At 48.8% G+C, this 17835-nt stretch overlaps 1 protein-coding gene across 1 annotated transcript in view; it reads left to right on the forward strand.

Moving 5' to 3' along the window:
- Window positions 1-17835, forward strand: part of LOC143933102 (uncharacterized) — a 117321-nt gene that overhangs the window by 96980 nt on the left and 2506 nt on the right. The window contains exon 8 of the mRNA XM_077456042.1: window positions 13702-13851. Within this exon, the coding sequence (XP_077312168.1) occupies window positions 13702-13851 (150 nt within the window). The remainder of the gene's footprint in view (window positions 1-13701; window positions 13852-17835) is intronic.

Consider the following 17835-nt stretch of genomic DNA (forward strand, 5'->3'; position numbering starts at 1 on the left):
CCATCCCTCCTTCACCTCCTGTCTCCATCCCTCCTTCACCTCCTGTCTCCATCCCTCCTTCACCTCCTTTCTCCATCCCTCCTTCACCTCCTTTCTCCATCCCTCCTTCACCTCCTTTCTCCATCCTTCCTTCATCTCCTGTCTCCATCCTTCCTTCATCTCCTGTCTCCATCCTTCCTTCAGCTCCTGTCTCCATCCCTCCATCAGCTCCTGTCTCCATCCCTCCTTTACCTCCTGTCTCCATCCCTCCTTTACCTCCTGTCTCCATCCCTCCTTTACCTCCTGTCTCCATCCCTCCTTCACCTCCTGTCTCCATCCCTCCTTCACCTCCTGTCTCCATCCCTCCTTCACCTCCTGTCTCCATCCCTCCTTCACCTCCTGTCTCCATCCCTCCTTCACCTCCTGTCTCCATCCCTCCTTCACCTCCTGTCTCCATCCCTCCTTCACCTCCTGTCTCCATCCCTCCTTCACCTCCTGTCTCCATCCCTCCTTCACCTCCTGTCTCCATCCCTCCTTCACCTCCTGTCTCCATCGCTCCATCACCTCCTGTCACCATCCCTCCTGTCTCCATCCCTCCTTCACCTCCTGTCTCCATCCCTCCTTCACCTCCTGTCTCCATCCCTCCTTCACCTCCTGTCTCCATCCCTCCTTCACCTCCTTTCTCCATCCCTCCTTCATCTCCTTTCTCCATCCTTTCTTCATCTCCTGTCTCCATCCTTCCTTCATCTCCTGTCTCCATCCTTCCTTCAGCTCCTGTCTCCATCCCTCCATCAGCTCCTGTCTCCATCCCTCCTTTACCTCCTGTCTCCATCCCCTCCTTTACCTCCTGTCTCCATCCCTCCATTACCTCCTGTCTCCATCCCTCCTTCACCTCCTGTCTCCATCCCTCCTTCACCTCCTGTCTCCATCCCTCCATTACCTCCTGTCTCCATCCCTCCTTCACCTCCTGTCTCCATCCCTCCTTCACCTCCTGTCTCCATCCCTCCTTCACCTCCTGTCTCCATCCCTCCTTCACCTCCTGTCTCCATCGCTCCATCACCTCCTGTCACCATACCTCCTGTCTCCATCCCTCCTTCACCTCCTGTCTCCATCCCTCCTTCACCTCCTGTCTCCATCCCTCCTTCACCTCCTGTCTCCATCCCTCCTTCACCTCCTGTCTCCATCCCTCCTTCACCTCCTGTCTCCATCCCTCCTTCATCTCCTTTCTCCATCCCTCCTTCATCTCCTTTCTCCATCCTTCCTTCATCTCCTGTCTCCATCCTTCCTTCATCTCCTGTCTCCATCCTTCCTTCATCTCCTGTCTCCATCCTTCCTTCAGCTCCTGTCTTCATCCCTCCTTTACCTCCTGTCTCCATCCCTCCTTTACCTCCTTTCTCCATCCCTCCTTTACCTCCTTTCTCCATCCCTCCTTCACCTCCTGTCTCCATCCCTCCTTCACCTCCTGTCTCCATCCCTCCTTCACCTCCTGTCTCCATCCCTCCTTCACCTCCTTTCTCCATCCCTCCTTCACCTCCTTTCTCCATCCCTCCTTCATCTCCTTTCTCCATCCTTCCTTCATCTCCTGTCTCCACCCCTCCTTCTCCTGTCTCCACCTCTCTTCCTGTCTCCATCCCTCCTTCACCACCTGTCCTTATCCCTCCATTTATATCACCTCCTGTCTCCTTAATCTCCTGTCTCCATCCCTCCTTCACCTCATGTTTCCACCATCTCCTGTTTCTATCCCTCCTTCACCTCCTCTCTCCATCCCTCCATCCCTCCTTCACCTCTTGTCTCATTCATCTCCTGTCTCCATACCTCCTTCATCTCCTGCCTCTATCCCTCCTTCACCTCCTGTCTCCTTCCCTCCTTCACCACCTGTCCTTATCCCTCCTTCATCTACATCATCTCCTTTCTCCATACCTCCATCACCTCCTGTCTCCATCACCTCCTGTCTCCATCACCTCCTGTCTCCATCCCTCCATCACCTCCTGTCTCCATCCCTCCATCACCTCCTGTCTCCATCCCTCCCTTCTTCATCTCCTGTCTCCATCCCTCCCTTCTTCATCTCCTGTCTCCATCCCTCCCTTCTTCATCTCCTGTCTCCATCCCTCCCTTCTTCATCTCCTGTCTCCATCCCTCCCTTCTTCATCTCCTGTCTCCATCCCTCCCTCCTTCATCTCCTGTCTCCATCCCTCCATCACCTTCTGTCTCCACCATCTCCTGTCTCCATCCCTCCTTCCCCTCCTGTTTCCATCCCTCTTTTACCTCCTGTCTCCATCCCTCCTTCACCACCTGTCCTTATCCCTCCTTCATCGACATCATCTCTTGTCTCCATCCTCCATCACCATTATCTCCTGTCTCCATCCCACCTTCACCTCCTCTCCCCATCCCTCCATCACCTCCTGTCTCCATCCCTCCCTCCTTCATCTCCTGTTGCTGTCCCTCCTTCATCTCCTGTCGCCATCCCTCCAACATCTTCTGTCTCCATCCCTCCATCACCTCCTGTCTCCATCCCTCCATCACCCCCTGTCTCCATCCCTCCATCACCCCCTGTCTCCATCCCTCCTTCAGCTCCTGTCTCCATCCCTCCTTCAGCTCCTGTCTCCATCCCTCCTTCACCTCCTGTCTCCATCCCTCCTTCACCTCCTGTCTCCATCCCTCCTTCACCTCCTGTCTCCATCCCTCCCTCCTTTACCTCCTTTCTCCATCCCTCCCTCCATCACCTCCTGTCTCCATCCCTCCCTCCATCATCTCCTGTCTCCATCACTCTCTCCTTCATTTGCTGTCTCCATCACCTCCTTTCTCCATCCCTCCTTCATCTCCTGTCTCCATCCCTCCTTCATCTCCTGTCTCCATCCCTCCATCAATAGGGATGGGCCGAAGACTTTGTGGGACAGTTTTATTTATTTATTTTTTTAATAAAGGAATTGTCTCAAGGCATGCATTGTCTTTTTTTTACCATTTTCACACATCTTTTGTGAAATGGTAGGGGTACATTTGTAATAGACATGTGCATTTTGTTTCTTTCTGAATTGAAATTCTGACAAATTTTTCATTATTCGTATGCATCCGAATTTCCGAATTACAAAAGTAATGAATTTAAACAAATCCGAAAAAAACCGAATGAATTTGAAAACAAATTTGAATCGAATTTGAAAACAAATTTGAATCGAATTTGAAAACAAATTCGCATTGAATTCGAAAACAAATTTGAATCAAATTTTAATCGAATTTGAAAAAAATGGAAAACTATTTTGTAAAAAAAATACAATACAATAGAAAATAATGGAAAAGAATAGACTAGAAAGACAATAGAACAGAATAGAATAAAATATAATATATATTATATTTTTTTCCATTCTGTTCTATTGTTTTTCTATGCTATTCTTTCCTATTATTTTATATTCTATTCTAATCTTTTCTATTCAAATTTTATTTTTCTATATGATAGATAATATAAATATATATATATATATATATATATTTATATATATATATATATATATATATATATATATATATATATATATATATATATATATATATTATTGTTTTTATATGCTAGTAATATAATAGTCTTTTCTATTCAAATTCATTCTGTACAAAATTCGAATTTTGGAAGATGGCTTCTGAAATTCGCATTTCCTATAGAATGAATTCCAATTTGAATAGAAAAGATTAGAATAGAAAATAATACAAAATAATAGACTAGAAAAACAATAGAACAGAACAGAATATAAAATATAAATTTGGATTTCGTATAGAATGATCGTATAGAATTGGATTTCAAAATAATAGAAAAACAATAGAACAGAATAGAAAAAAAAAATATTACTGAAATTCGAATTTTGGAAAAAAATGAATTTAAATAGAAAAGATTAGAATAGAGTAAAAAAGAATAGACCAGAAAAACAATAGAACAGAATAGAATAAAATATAATATATATATATATTACATTTTATTCAGTTATATTCTTTTTTTCAAATAACAGTTTATTAATTTTTCGTGGTCGCATGACAGAAATAATAGTACAGGCATAGAGCAACAGCAATATGGCTCCCAAAATATGAGGGGCCCAGTACAAATAGACAGTGCAGAATAACGGGCGGCACAGTGGTGTAATGGGTAGCACGTTCACCTAGCAGTAAGAAGGGTCGCTGGTTCGAATCCCAACCACGACACTACCTGCCTGGAGTTTGCATGTTCTCCCTGTGCCTGCGTGGGTTTCCTCCGGGTACTCTGGTTTCCTCCCACACTCCAAAGACATGCTGGTAGGTTAATTGGATCCTGTCTAAATTGTCCCTAGTATGTATGAATGTGAGTTAGGGACCTTAGATTGTAAGCTCCTTGAGGGTAGGGACTGATGTGAATGTACAATGTATATGTAAAAGCGCTGCGTAAATTGACGGCGCTATATAAGTACCTGAAATAAATAAAATAAATAAATAACACAGTATAGGGAGGTGCAGCAATATTAGGCAATCCGACCGAAGGATGCGCAGCCGGACGGAAGACACCGTAAGTCAGCTATCCGTGCTAGCAACCAAAAGGCCACCCAAGGTCTGCTGCCTAGCTTATATGCCAGATTCAAAACAGAGCAAGGACCATCAGCAATATAAACAAAGAGAGTAAAATAGAGAAGAAGAGAGAGAAATAAGGAAAAAGAAATAGAACGCCAGTGGTCTACATCACCGTACCCGTACTGATTCGCCATCAATCCTCCAGCAGCTGCCATCTCCCCCAGACCAGGTCGTACTCCTCAAGCCTATCTCTCACCCTGGCAGTCATTCTCTCCATGAGTTCAACATCCTTAATCCTGGAGTATAAGGCCTCCGTAGACGGGGGCAATGAATTTTTCCAGTTAAGGGCTATTAGGCAACGAGCTGCCGTCAGGACATGCCTAAGGAGCTTCCGACCCGGCTTGGCCAGTGCGGGTTGGGACAGGCCTAGTAAGAAAAATTTAGGGGAGTGGGGTACCGACACGTCAAATTAACGCTGGAGCAGCCTTCGGGTCATGAGCCAGTATGGGGCAATCAGAGGGCAGGCCCAGTAAATGTGGAACAGGGACCCCCTGCTCCTGCAGACATCGCCAACAGCGGTCAGAGGTGGAGGGGTATATTTTGTGGAGTATGTCTGGGGTCTGATACCAGAAAGAGGATTTTGTAGGAGTTATCTTTGTACAGTGTACACAGAGAGGACTTGGCCGCCTGACGCCACACCCCCTGCCAAGCCTCAAGGGGGAGCTCCTCGCCTAGTTCCCTCTCCCAGCGTTTCATGTAGGAATGTTTACCCCTCGTTTGAAAGTGGTGTGTGTTGAGGATGCGATAAATGTCGGAAATCAGCCCTCTGCGATTCCTTCCTTCCAGAATTATCTGCTCGAATGGGGAGGGTGGGTAAAACTGTAGGTGGGGGGCCATGGCCTGTACGAAGTGTCTGATTTGTAAGTAGCTGTAAAACGTCTGTCGGGGGAGGTCGTGCTTGGCCTGGAGCTCCGAGAAGGTCAACAGCTTTCTTGTTCTAGGGTCCACCAGATGCCCTAGATGAAACAGGTTACGCGAAGCCCAGGGCCAGGACATCTGATGGGTCAGGCTGGTCGGCAACTTCGGGTTGCAGAGAAAGGAGGTCATTAGAGAGAACTCCGAGTGGAGACTGCGTTCGCGGGAAAGCTTCCGCCAGAGCAGGTGGAGCTGGGCCATCGGCCCTAGTAGCCGACCCAAATCTATCTCGACACTCTCGCCCCATAGGAAGCTGTTCGGGTGTACCGGAGCTAGCCCGTTTTTTTTAAATCTCCGACCACTTGTTATAAGACCTCTGCGGAAACCAGGAGACTATGGCCCGTAGCTGAGAGGCCTGATAATAACGAACCAAATCGGGGAACGCCAGGCCGCCGTCTGAGCATAAGGCCGTCATGACAGAGCTCGGGACCCGGTATTTTTTGTAATTCCATACAAATTTCAACAGGTCCTTCTGAAGTGTGCGTAGATGTGCGTATGGGACCGGGATCGGCAGTGTATGAAACAAATACAGGAGCTTGGGGAGGATCACCATTTTAATAGACGTGATTCGTCCCAGGAGCTATATGTGGTGCACCTTTCATTTGTGGATTAGTTCCCTAATTGCCCGATAAGGGGGGGGGGAAATTAGCCTGATATAAGGTATGGAACGATGGCGTAAGAAAAACCCCCAAGTATTTAAGGGAAGAGCTTTCCCATTTATATGGGAATATGGAGCGCAGGTGGGTCGTCTCATCCATTGCCATGTTTAGTGGGAGATCCACCGATTTGGACACGTTAATTTTGTAGCCCGAAAGCACCCCGTAGCGGTCCGGCTCAGAGTGGAGGTTGTGTAGTGAGATCTTGGGCTGAGTCAGGGTAAGGATAACGTCATCTGCAAAAAGTGATATCTTAAATTCCCTGCCCCTGACCGGAATCCCCGAATGTCGGAGTGCTTCTAATGGCAGCCGCCAGAGGCTCTACGTACAGTGCAAAAAGGAGAGGAGACAGCGGACAACCCTGGCGGGTGCCATTAGCAATAGAGAAGGTTGAGGACGTGGTGAAGGGTCTTAACCAGAGAGGAGGGAGTAGTGTAGAGGTGCTGCACCGCGTGCAGAAATGGGCCCCGAAAGCCCATACGGTGTAACGTAGCCTCCATGAAGGGCCAGCTTAGGCGGTCAAACGCCTTCTCGGCGTCTAAATTAAGGACCAGGGATGCTAGGTTGTCCCTATTTGGCACATCAATGAGATCAATGATCTTCCTGGTGTTGTCCCCTGCTTGTCTCAGAGGGACAAAGCCCACTTGATCCTTATGTATTAGGGAAGGGAGGATCGCATTTAACCGATTTGCTAGGAGCTTCGTGAAAATGTTAAGGTCCGCGTTCAGTAGGGCTATAGGCCGGTAACTGGCGCAGGATGTCGGATCTTTGTCTGGTTTGGGGATAAGGGAAATGAAGGAGCCTAGCATGTCGGTCGGGACCGGGAACTGTTGGAGAAAGGAGTTGAATAGTTTGGTCATATGTGGGCTCAGGATAGGTAAAAATGCCTTGTAATACTCATAGGGGAGCCCGTCTGGTCCCGAAGACTTATGGGTCGGAATAGCCTTTACAGTCGCTAGGAGTTCCTCCTCAGTGATAGAGGCATTCAGTTCCCGGAGGTCCTTGTCTTGCATTCGGGGCAGTACTATATTTTCTAAGTACTGGGTTATACGATTAGACAGGCCCGAGGTCGGGGGGTTGTGGGGAATGTCCGGCCTATTGTACAGATCTGTTTAAAAGTCAGCGAACGCGTCCACTATCGCTTGGGGGTGGGTCAAAAGATCCCCCCTCCGTTTTTAATTTGGGCCGGTGCAGAGGTCAGTGTGCGGTCCGCCAGTTTCCGGGCCAACAGCGACTGCGCTTTGTTTCCCTTGTCGTAGTAGAGTTGGCACAGGCGGATTAGTGCCTTTTCTACAGATCCCAACGCCAGGTCCCGGAGTGTCTGCCGAGTCTGGACAATTTGCTTGAGGGTGGAGATAGAGGGGGATCCCAGAAGATGGGCTTCAAGGGTCTTAAGCCGTTTTTCAGCCAGTAGCCTGGCGGCCTGTGCATCCCACTTCAGGGCAGAGGATAGGGCAATACAGCGACCTTAGATGACTGCCTTGTGAGCAGCCCACAGGGTAGCGTGCGTGACGTCTGGGGTATCGTTCTCAACAAAGTAGTGCCGGAGTGAAGTCTCCAGCTCTGCCTCTGCCGGAGCATGCTGCAGGAGATAATTATTCAGCCTCCAGGTACAGGGCTTATGAAGGGAGAGGTCCAATTCTAGGGTTAGAGTTATGGGGGCATGATCGGACCAAGAGATGGGCAGTATATGTGCAGATTGGACAGCCCTCAGTGTAGTGTTGTTGACAAAAAAATGATCAATACGTGAGTGTGTGCTGTGGGGAGCAGAGTAAAAGGTGTACTGGCGGTCCTGTGGGTGCAGAGCTCGCCAAGCATCAAAAAGGCCCCGTCTCCTGGTGATTTGGCGGAAAAGCTTAGAGTCTCTTAGGGCTCTAGCCTGAGGCGCCCGGGAGTCCACCGCAAGGTGATCATAGAGTACGGACTGAGTGAGGTTGAAGTCCCCCCCTATCACCAGGAGCCCGGGGGGGGGGGGTCCTAAACAGGCAGGAAAGCACCCTAGACAGGAATTGATGTTGATGGACATTGGGGGCATAGAGGACGCACAGGGTCAGAGCCTGTGTGCGCCACAGACCATGGAGAATAATGTAGTGGCCCCGTGGGTCTAAGTGTACGGAGGTGCAAATAAAAGGGGCCCCCTGCTGGAAAAGAATGGCCACTCCCGCTCTCTTACGTGGGTTGAAAGCCTGATAGATCTGAGGGAAATGTCTGGAGGCAAATGAGAAGGAATCTCCCCGGTTAAAGTGTGTTTCCTGGACCATCACTATATCTGCCCCCGCCTGTCGGAACTCCCTGAGCGCTAGATGCCTCTTTTTGGTAAAGTTCAGGCCATGTACATTAAGGGACAGGATCTTAGCCATGATCAAGTAGGGGTTGTGTATAAGGCATACTTAGCTTAGTTTGTTGGAGGCCTACGTGCCTCGGGAGGAGCGGCGACCACTGGAGGAGGGCCGGCGACCGGGAGAACCACTGGCAGGACGTCGCTGGATGAGCGAGAAGAAGGGAAAACCTAGAGAGAAGGGAAAGAATAGAAACAATAACAGAGTACAAAGTAAAATTAAACATTAACAAAAGACAGATCCAGAGGTCCTATAGGGACACTGGATCTGTACGGTTCCTTAACGACTCTCCAACCAAAAAGTCCAAAAATTCGGGTTAGGGAGGCACCAACAGTCCACTCCACGAAAGAAACCAACAGGTGGAAAACCACAGGGGGCAGTAACCCGGGAGTCGATCCGTCTTTGGACTCGACCTAGGCCAGCCCAGGGTAAGAAAAACGAGGAGAAAATGTAGCTCCGGCAATCGGGGGGGGGGGGAGGGAAACGGATCCCCAAAAACAGGGGATGAGGGGGAAGGAAAAAGAAAATCTGCAGAGGGGAGACGTCCATTGGGCTGGGCGTTTACTTCATTTGCGTTTGGGAGATCTGTGGTGGGGATTTGGGCCTCTGTGCCGCTTGGCCGAGGGAAATTTCTGCCAGATCACTGGCATTGGGGGGGGAGAGGCAACCAGGTCCCAGTCGGGCAGTTGAGGGACAGGAATGTCCAGAGTGTCGCAGAAGGGGACCAGGTCTTCCGGGTAGCGTAAAGTCACAGACTTTCCTCTGTGTCTTGCAGTCAGGCTAAAGGGGAAGCCCCATCTGTAGAGGACATTCTTGTCTTGGAGGGCCCGGAGAAGAGGCTGCAACAGCCTGCGTTTTTGAAGCGTGATCCAGGATAGATCCGGGTAAAGCTGGACTGGAGAGTTGTCAAAGGCCAGGTCGCGGATGGAGCTGGATTTGCGCATGATATCTTCCTTAAGTGGGAAGGAGTGGATTCTGCAGATAACGTCCCTCGGTTTTGAGGCTGGACCTTTGGGTCTCAGGGCCCGATGGGTCCTGTCCATTTCTATGTGCTTGTCTGGGTCTTCCCCTAACATCTCGTTGAATAATGTTTGCAGCGAGGTCTGAAGGTCCTCAGCGCCCTCCGTCTCAGGCAGGCCGCGGATGCAGATGTTGTTTCTACGGCCTCTGTTATCGAGATCTTCCACTTGGCGTTGCATATGTCGTAGCAAGAGGCAGTGGTCAGAGGTCTCCACCTGAGCGCGGTGGACCGCCAACTTAGTCTCTTGGATATCCTCCTCCGCCATCTCCACACGGTCAGCTAGGTGTTTAAGGCCAGTGTGCAGGGTCTGGATTTCAGCGCGGCAAGTAGCTTGCACCTCCGCTACAAGCTGTTTAAAGTCATCCTTCGTCGGTATGGTTTGCAGATACGCTTGCCAGTAGGGGTGAATGGTCTCTTGCTGTTGAAGGAGAGGCGGAGAAGGTAGAGAGTGGAGGGGTGGCTCTCCTCGTGGAAGTCCCCGGGTAGGGGAGGGGGACCACAATGGCTGTGGTTTCCATGGGTCTGCCCAGGAGGTAGCATGGGGAGAGCAAGGTGAGGGGGTCCAGCTGGGCTGTTCCTTGAGGGTGGCCAGAGGCCCGGGCCACCTGAGCATAGGAGGGAAAAGCGGCTGTGCGGTCTTTGGATGCACTGGGGTCCCGAGAGCGGGGGAGCCTCTGCTTTAGGAGAGGCAGGCAATAGCTGCGGAGGGTGCCCCATCATCCCTACTGTGTACAGGGTCCGAGCGGGTCTGAGAGTCCTCCATGGGGTCCGAGGACGTAGGGGAGAGGCAGGCACTGGCGGCCGTACTTGGGAGAGAAGCGGTGCGGAGGAGGCGAGGGAAGGCCTCCGAGCATTGGGTATGCGGCATGGGAGGCGGTGGATCAGTGGCCTGCTCCCCCCAGAACATAGGAGAGGGGGTGGGAGATGGGCAGCCCTGGTAATCCACTCCAGTTAGCTGCCTGCTCTGTGGGGAGTCCCGTGGGAGAGACCCGGGAAAAAGCTGGGGCTGTGTGCCCTCAGGCAGAGGGGAGGGCTGGCGTACCTGCAGTGGAACTGTGGGGCCGGCCGGCGCCATCTTGCTGCTACGGCCTAGTCCGTGGCGGAGGTCCTGGGCAGGCTCGGCTGGGGCTTCCAGGCAGTCCAGAAAAGAGCCCGGAGGGCGGTGTGGAGTATCCGGCTGCCGAGCACGGTCCGCCTGGAGATTATGGGGCGGAGGGCGAGGCGCTGTGGGGACCCGGAGGTGAGGATCCGCGCCGTCCGGAGCCATCTTGCCTCCGCCGCCCGGCAAGGCCTCGGGCGGCTGAAAGTAAGTCTTGAAGGCCGAGGCAGAGCCCGACGGAGGCTGAGGAGTGCCCCGGGCTGAAGAGGAGCGCGTAGCCCGTGATCTCCCCATATTTTTAACAGGTGGGACCCCCGATTTGAGCCTCTGTAGCGTCGGGCTGGAGGAGAGCTCCTACTCCGTGCGTCCGTTCAGCTCGGCTTCCGGACACGCCCCTCTATTCAGTTATATTCTATTGTTTTTCTAGTCTATTCTTTTCCATTATTTTCTATTCAAATTCATTCTATACGAAATTTCAATTTCAGAAGCGATGTTCCCGAAATTCGAATTTCAGATAGAATTAATTAAAATTTGAATAGAAACGTTTAGAATAGAATAGAAATTAATAGAAAAGAATACATAGAAAAACAAGGGAACAGAATTGTTCTATTATTTTTCTAGTCTATTCTTTTTTACTCTATTATAATCTTTTCTATTCAAATTCATTTTATAGGAAATTTGAATTTTGGAAGATGTATGTGTGTATGTGTATATATATATATATATATATATATATATATATATATATATATATATATATATATATATAATTTTCTATTCTGTTCTATTGTTTTTCTATTATTTTCTATTCTAATCTTTTCTATTTGAGTTCGAATTATTCTATACGAAATTCGAATTTTGGAAGATGTTATCTATCTATAGATAGATAGATAGAGATCTCTATCTATCTATCTATCTAATTATCCTTTTCTATTCTATTCTATTCTTTTCTATTTTATTCCAAATGTATTCTATACAAAAATTTGAATTTTGGAAAATGGTGGAGCACATATCTTCTTTCTTTGCAAACTTTCTATCCTAGTACAAATCTTTTCCAAATCCCCCATGTCAGCACAAATCCCTCCTATTAGCCCATATTCCCTCACACCCTCCTGGGTACAAAATCCCCCCATCTCCTCTCCTAACACAAATCTTCTTTCTCCAATCCCCTTCTAGGACAAATTCCCACAAATCCTCCCTTCTAGCATATCCCCCCTTCCTTCCTCCCTACTCAAATCCCCCACCCCCCTCCTAGCACAAACATTCCCCCTTCTGGCTTAAACCCCCCCCCCCCCAACCCTGCTCCTAGCACAAACATCCCCCTAATTCTTGCTTCTAGCACATATCCCCTTTCCCCAAATCTCCATTACACTTCCTAGCACAGATATTCACCCATCCCCCTCCCCCTACTTACAGGGGGAAGCCAGTGCAAAGCCAGGAGGAGATGCGCTGTGTTGTGCTCTTGCCTCATGTCAGAAGAGTGCTCATCTATACATTACATGAGACAGGATCGCTCTTAGATAGCATTGGACTGTACACACACACCGCCCCTGTCTCCTCCAAGGGCTGCAGAAAATAAAGATAGGGTGAGGAGTGTGTGTACAGCATATCTTTCAACCATCCTGGATTCGCCAAGACCGTCCTGAGATGTGATGTAAGTCCCGGCATCCCGGCGAACCAAAGCAACATCCCAGAGTGGAGCCCAATGCCGGGACAAGTCACGTAGTCATGGCACTTGGCTCCATTGACTTCCCTGACAGGGATGCGCTGGCTCAGGCACCAGCAGGGATTCTTTTCAGCCGGCGCTGCTCACTTCTTCCTGCCAGAGCAGGCATCTTCATAAGCCTGTGATAAATCAGGAATGTCGTTGCCGGCGGCTCCACCTCCCTGTGCTGGGACTCTGCAAACCCAGAGGTGTACCGACCACATTGGGCACTGGGCTAGTAGGGAGAGTGCAGTGGCAACTGGTACAGGGAGCGGGACAGTGAATGCCAACAGGTGCGGACAGGATGACCACACCCAGCTCAAGAATGGTGCAAGCAAGGTGAGCAGCAAGGGCAGCGAGGAATGAATGGCCTTGGAGGGAGAAGAGCTCTGAGGACCTCCCAGGACTGGAGAACAGGCTGACCGGAGCCAGAGAATGGGTGGGAGGTGTAGGCAGCCAGGGACAGCTGTATCTCACAGCAAACAGATCCTCTGGAAGGAGCAGAGCACCCCCGTAACCTCCTGTCCTCACCCAGCTACAAGAAAGGGCACTGCCCACTGCTGGCATGGAAGGTACTGTACCAGGCATCACACACATCTTCCTACAGACAGGTTTTGTTTAACCACTCCACTTACGCCCCTCACACTGGCAAGAGTTTGGCCACACACATTTTGCCGATACGCGTGCCGCAAGTCGTCCCTTACCTCAAGTGTCTCTTATTCAAAAGTTCAAAAGTTGGGCGGTATGGTACAGTCCAATGCAATCTAGGAGATCCTGTCTCATGTACTGTATAGATGAGCGCTCTTCTGATATGAGGAGAGAACACAGCTCATCTCCTCCTGGCTGTTTATTCTCTGCCTCTTCTTCTCTCAGTTCTCCAGCCTCCCATCTCCTTGTCCTGGTCCTAAGTGCAGGCTGGGATGGTTGGGGGAAGGCATTCAGTGGGCGTCAGCCAGACACAACATCCAAAGGAGCCATGGGGGGCAGAGCTAAAGTCTGGCACAGCCCTCCCCAGCACCCCCCTAAATTCATTCCATGTGTGTCTCTCACCCATCAGCTGAAAGGCGGCGGGAGGGAGAGGGGGAGAAACCATCTTTCAGATGCTGCAGAGAGCCACACAGGGCATTGTTCTGTCATTGTTTGATTCTCTGCTCCACCGATTCTCCTGCTGTCTGGGGCCCCCTGTGTGCCCAGGCCCCCTACAGGAGGACCGGTGGCGCCCCTTATCGGCGACCCTATATATGAGCACTACAAAAAATCTCCCTCTATGTCACAGAGAAGAGGCAATGTAGAGGTGTTCTGTAGTCCCATTCTAGAATAACAACAGTGCTCCTCCATTAACTCATTGTGGCGAGTAATCCTATAGTGCACCTTATTTATATGTGTATGTTTGTATATTTCAACAGCGACATCTACGACTGGAGTATCAAATGCAAATGGTGTACAATGCAAATCATGTGACTATTCGGGCCACAGCTCCTGTGAGGCTAACACCTACATAAACTGCACCGGAGAAGAGACCCAGTGTGTGGACTATGCATGGACAACCACATATGGTAATTTCATACACATTCAATAACACCTTACATATTGCAGTTTCATGATGCAAATGTGTCTTATCCTAGTATTTTGACCTCAGACATCACTCAGCCCCTACCTTCCCATGTGACAGTGTTGGTGTTTGGTGATTGGCCCAGTGCTGTCACATAGAGGTGGGCAGAGAGTCCTGAACCTTGTGTAAGCTCCAACCAGAATTAACTTCAAACTTACACAGGACCAGAGGAGGACTTGGCCGTTGAGCGTTTCCTAGGCAGAACAAATAATATACACTTTATTACCAAAAGTATTGGGACACCTGCCTTTACACGCACATGAACTTTAATGGCATCCCAGTCTTAGTCCGTAGGGTTCAATATTCAGTTGGCCCACCCTTTGCAGCTATAACAGCTTTAACTCTTCTGGGAAGGCCGTCCACAAGGTTTAGAAGTTTTTGTCTATGGGAATGTTTGGTCAGGCGCTGATGTTAGACGAGAAGGCCTGGCTTGCAGTCTAATTCATCCCAAAGGTGTTCTATCGGGTTGAGGTCAGGACTGTGCACAGGGGTCAAGTCCTGGGAAAAAAAGTGTGGGAACTCCCACCCAAGATCCATCCCCCCACCAAAAAAAAAAAAAAAGGTACGCACATATGCATATATACTTCACAGAAAATACAGTACAACATTTATTGTAAAGTGCCAGTTTACAAAAACAAAATAACGTATCAAACAAAACAATCAACACAATGGGTGATGATCCTTCCCTCGCAGGGAATTTCTACCACAAATACACCCTGTTCCAAATTCTGTTACACAGCCCATTAGAAAATATCCCACAAACAGGAATAAGTATTGGCAGAGTATTGAAGAGTATTGGCAGGGTATTGCAGAGTATTGATAGGGTATTGCAGTGTATTGGCAGGGTATTGCAGAGTATTGGCAGGGTATGTATTGAAGAGTATTGGCAGAGTATTGCAGAGTATTGGCAGGGTATTGCAGAGTATTGGCAGGGTATGTATTGGCAGAGTATTGCAGAGCATCGGCAGGGTATTGCAGAGTATTGGCACAGTATTGCAGAGTATTGATAGGTTATTGCAGAGTATTGGCAGGTTATTGCAGAGTATTGGCAGGGTATGTATTGTAGAGTATTGGCAGAGTATTGTAGAGTATTGGCAGGGTATGTATTGGCAGGGTATTGCAGAGTATTGATAGGGTATTGCAGAGTATTGGCAGGGTATGTATTGCAGAGTATTGGCAGGGTATTGCAGAGTATTGATAGGGTATGTATTGTAGAGTATTGATAGGGTATTGCAGAGTATTGGCAGGGTATTTCAGACTATTGGCAGGGTATTTCAGACTATTGGCAGGGTATTTCAGACTATTGGCAGGGTATTGCAGAGTATTGGCAGGGTATGTATTGGCAGGGTATTGCAGAGTATTGATAGGGTATTGCAGAGTATTGGCAGGGTATTGCAGAGTATTGGCAGGGTATGTATTGCAGAGTATTGGCAGGGTATTGCAGAGTATTGATAGGGTATTTATTGCAGAGTATTGCAGAGTATTGATAGGGTATGTATTGCAGAGTATTGGCAGGGTATTGCAGAGTATTGATAGGGTATTGCAGAGTATTGGCAGGGTATGTATTGCAGAGTATTGATAGGGTATTGCAGAGTATTGGCAGGGTATGTATTGCAGAGCATTGGCAGGGTATTGCAGAGTATTGATAGGGTAGTGCAGAGTATTGGCAGGGTATTGCAGAGTATTGGCAGGGTATTGCAGAGTATTGGCAGGGTATTGCAGAGTATTGATAGGGTATTGCAGAGTATTGATAGGGTATTGCAGAGTATTGATAGGGTATTGCAGAGTATTGGCAGGGTATTGCAGAGTATTGATACTGATAGGGTATTGCAGAGTATTGGCAGGGTATTGCAGAGTATTGATACTGATAGGGTATTGCAGAGTATTGATACTGATAGGGTATTGCAGAGTATTGGCAGGGTATTGCAGAGTATTGGCAGGGTATTGCAGAGTATTGGCAGGGTATTGGCAGGGTATTGCAGAGTATTGGCAGGGTATAGCAGAGTATTGATAGGGTATTGCAGAGTATTGCAGAGTATTGATACTGATAGGGTATTGCAGAGTATTGATACTGATAGGGTATTGCAGAGTATTGATGAGTATTGGCAGGGTATTGCAGAGTATTGATGAGTATTGGCAGGGTATTGCAGAGTATTGGCAGGGTATTGCAGAGTATTGGCAGGGTATTGCAGAGTATTGGCAGGGTATTGAAGAGTATTGATAGGGTATTGCAGAGTATTGATAGGGTATTGCAGAGTATTGATAGGGTATTGCAGAGTATTGGCAGGGTATTGCAGAGTATTGATAGGGTATTGCAGAGTATTGGCAGGGTATTGCAGAGTATTGGCAGGGTATTGCAGAGTATTGATAGGGTATTGCAGAGTATTCGCAGAGTATTGCAGAGTATTGATACTGATAGGGTATTGCAGAGTATTGATGAGTATTGGCAGGGTATTGCATAGTATTGATGAGTATTGGCAGGGTATTGCAGAGTATTGATAGGGTATTGCAGAGTATTGGCAGGGTATTGCAGAGTATTGGCAGGGTATTGAAGAGTATTGATAGGGTATTGCAGAGTATTGATAGGGTATTGCAGAGTATTGATAGGGTATTGCAGAGTATTGATAGGGTATTGCAGAGTATTGGCAGGGTATTGCAGAGTATTGATAGGGTATTGCAGAGTATTGGCAGGGTATTGCAGAGTATTCGCAGAGTATTGCAGAGTATTGATAGGGTATTGCAGAGTATTGATAGGGTATTGCAGAGTATTGATAGGGTATTGCAGAGTATTCGCAGAGTATTGCAGAGTATTGATACCGATAGGGTATTGCAGAGTATTGATGAGTATTGGCAGGGTATTGCAGAGTATTGATGAGTATTGGCAGGGTATTGCAGAGTGCAACTTACACACTAGTGACTAACCTGGTATTCTCTTCCCTTCTGTTCTCCGGGGAGAAGTAAACTGGAAAAGTGCAGCGTGTGGCCCCAGGAGGCCAGGACTGACTGGCACTGGGTAGAGGGGAGGAGGGGGGGGGGACAGTCCGGAACTCCGTATCCAAGCAGGCGCGCAGCGTGTGTCAGCCTGCCCACTGACTCGTGCCAGTGCGTGCCCACGTGCACGGTCGAAGTCATGTGACCGGTTGCTAGATGCGGAGCGGCCCCTGCCTAGCAACCAGTCAATCGGCGGCTGAGGAGCGGCGGAAAACTACGCGCTGCATAGCCTCAGCCCTCAGGCAGCTAATGGGAACGGCGTTCCCGCTGTGGGAATAGTACGGGAACGCCGTTCCCATGCGTTCCCGCAGGACTCAAGCCCTGACTGTGCAGGCCAGTCAAGTTCCTTCGCCCCAAAGTGGCTCATCCATGTCTTCATGGACATTGCTTTGTGCACTGGTCCAAATCATTTGGTGGAGGGGGGATTATGGTGTGGGGTTGTTTTTCAGGGGTGGGGCTTGGCCCCTTATTTCCACTGAAAGGAACTCTTAGGGCATCAGCAACCTGTTTCCACATGGCTGCGCATCAGTGCATAAAGCAAGGTCCATAAAGACATGGATGAGCAAGTTTGGGGTGGAGAAACTTGACTGGCCTGCACAGAGTCCTGACCTCAACCCAAAAAAACACCTTTGAGATGAATTAGAGTGGAGATTGTGAGCCAGGCCTTCTCGTCTAACGTCTGTGCCTGACCTCACAAATTTGCTTCTGGAAGAATGATCAACCATTCCCATAGACACACTCCTAAACCTTGTGGACGGCCTTCCCAGAAGAGTTGAAGCTGTTATAGCTGCAAAGAGTGGGCCAACTCAATATTGAACCCTACAGACAAAAACTAGGATGCCATTAAAGTTCATATGTGTGTAAAGGCAGAGGTGCCAATACATTTGACAATATAGTGTATATTCGGCTCATCTCTAGCTGTTACAGCCTCTATTCC

This window comes from Lithobates pipiens, unplaced genomic scaffold (genome assembly GCF_037356315.1).
Source record: "Lithobates pipiens isolate NorthernLeopardFrog02 unplaced genomic scaffold, aLitPip1_a1.2 Scaffold_27, whole genome shotgun sequence".
In the NCBI taxonomy this organism is placed as follows: domain Eukaryota; kingdom Metazoa; phylum Chordata; class Amphibia; order Anura; family Ranidae; genus Lithobates; species Lithobates pipiens.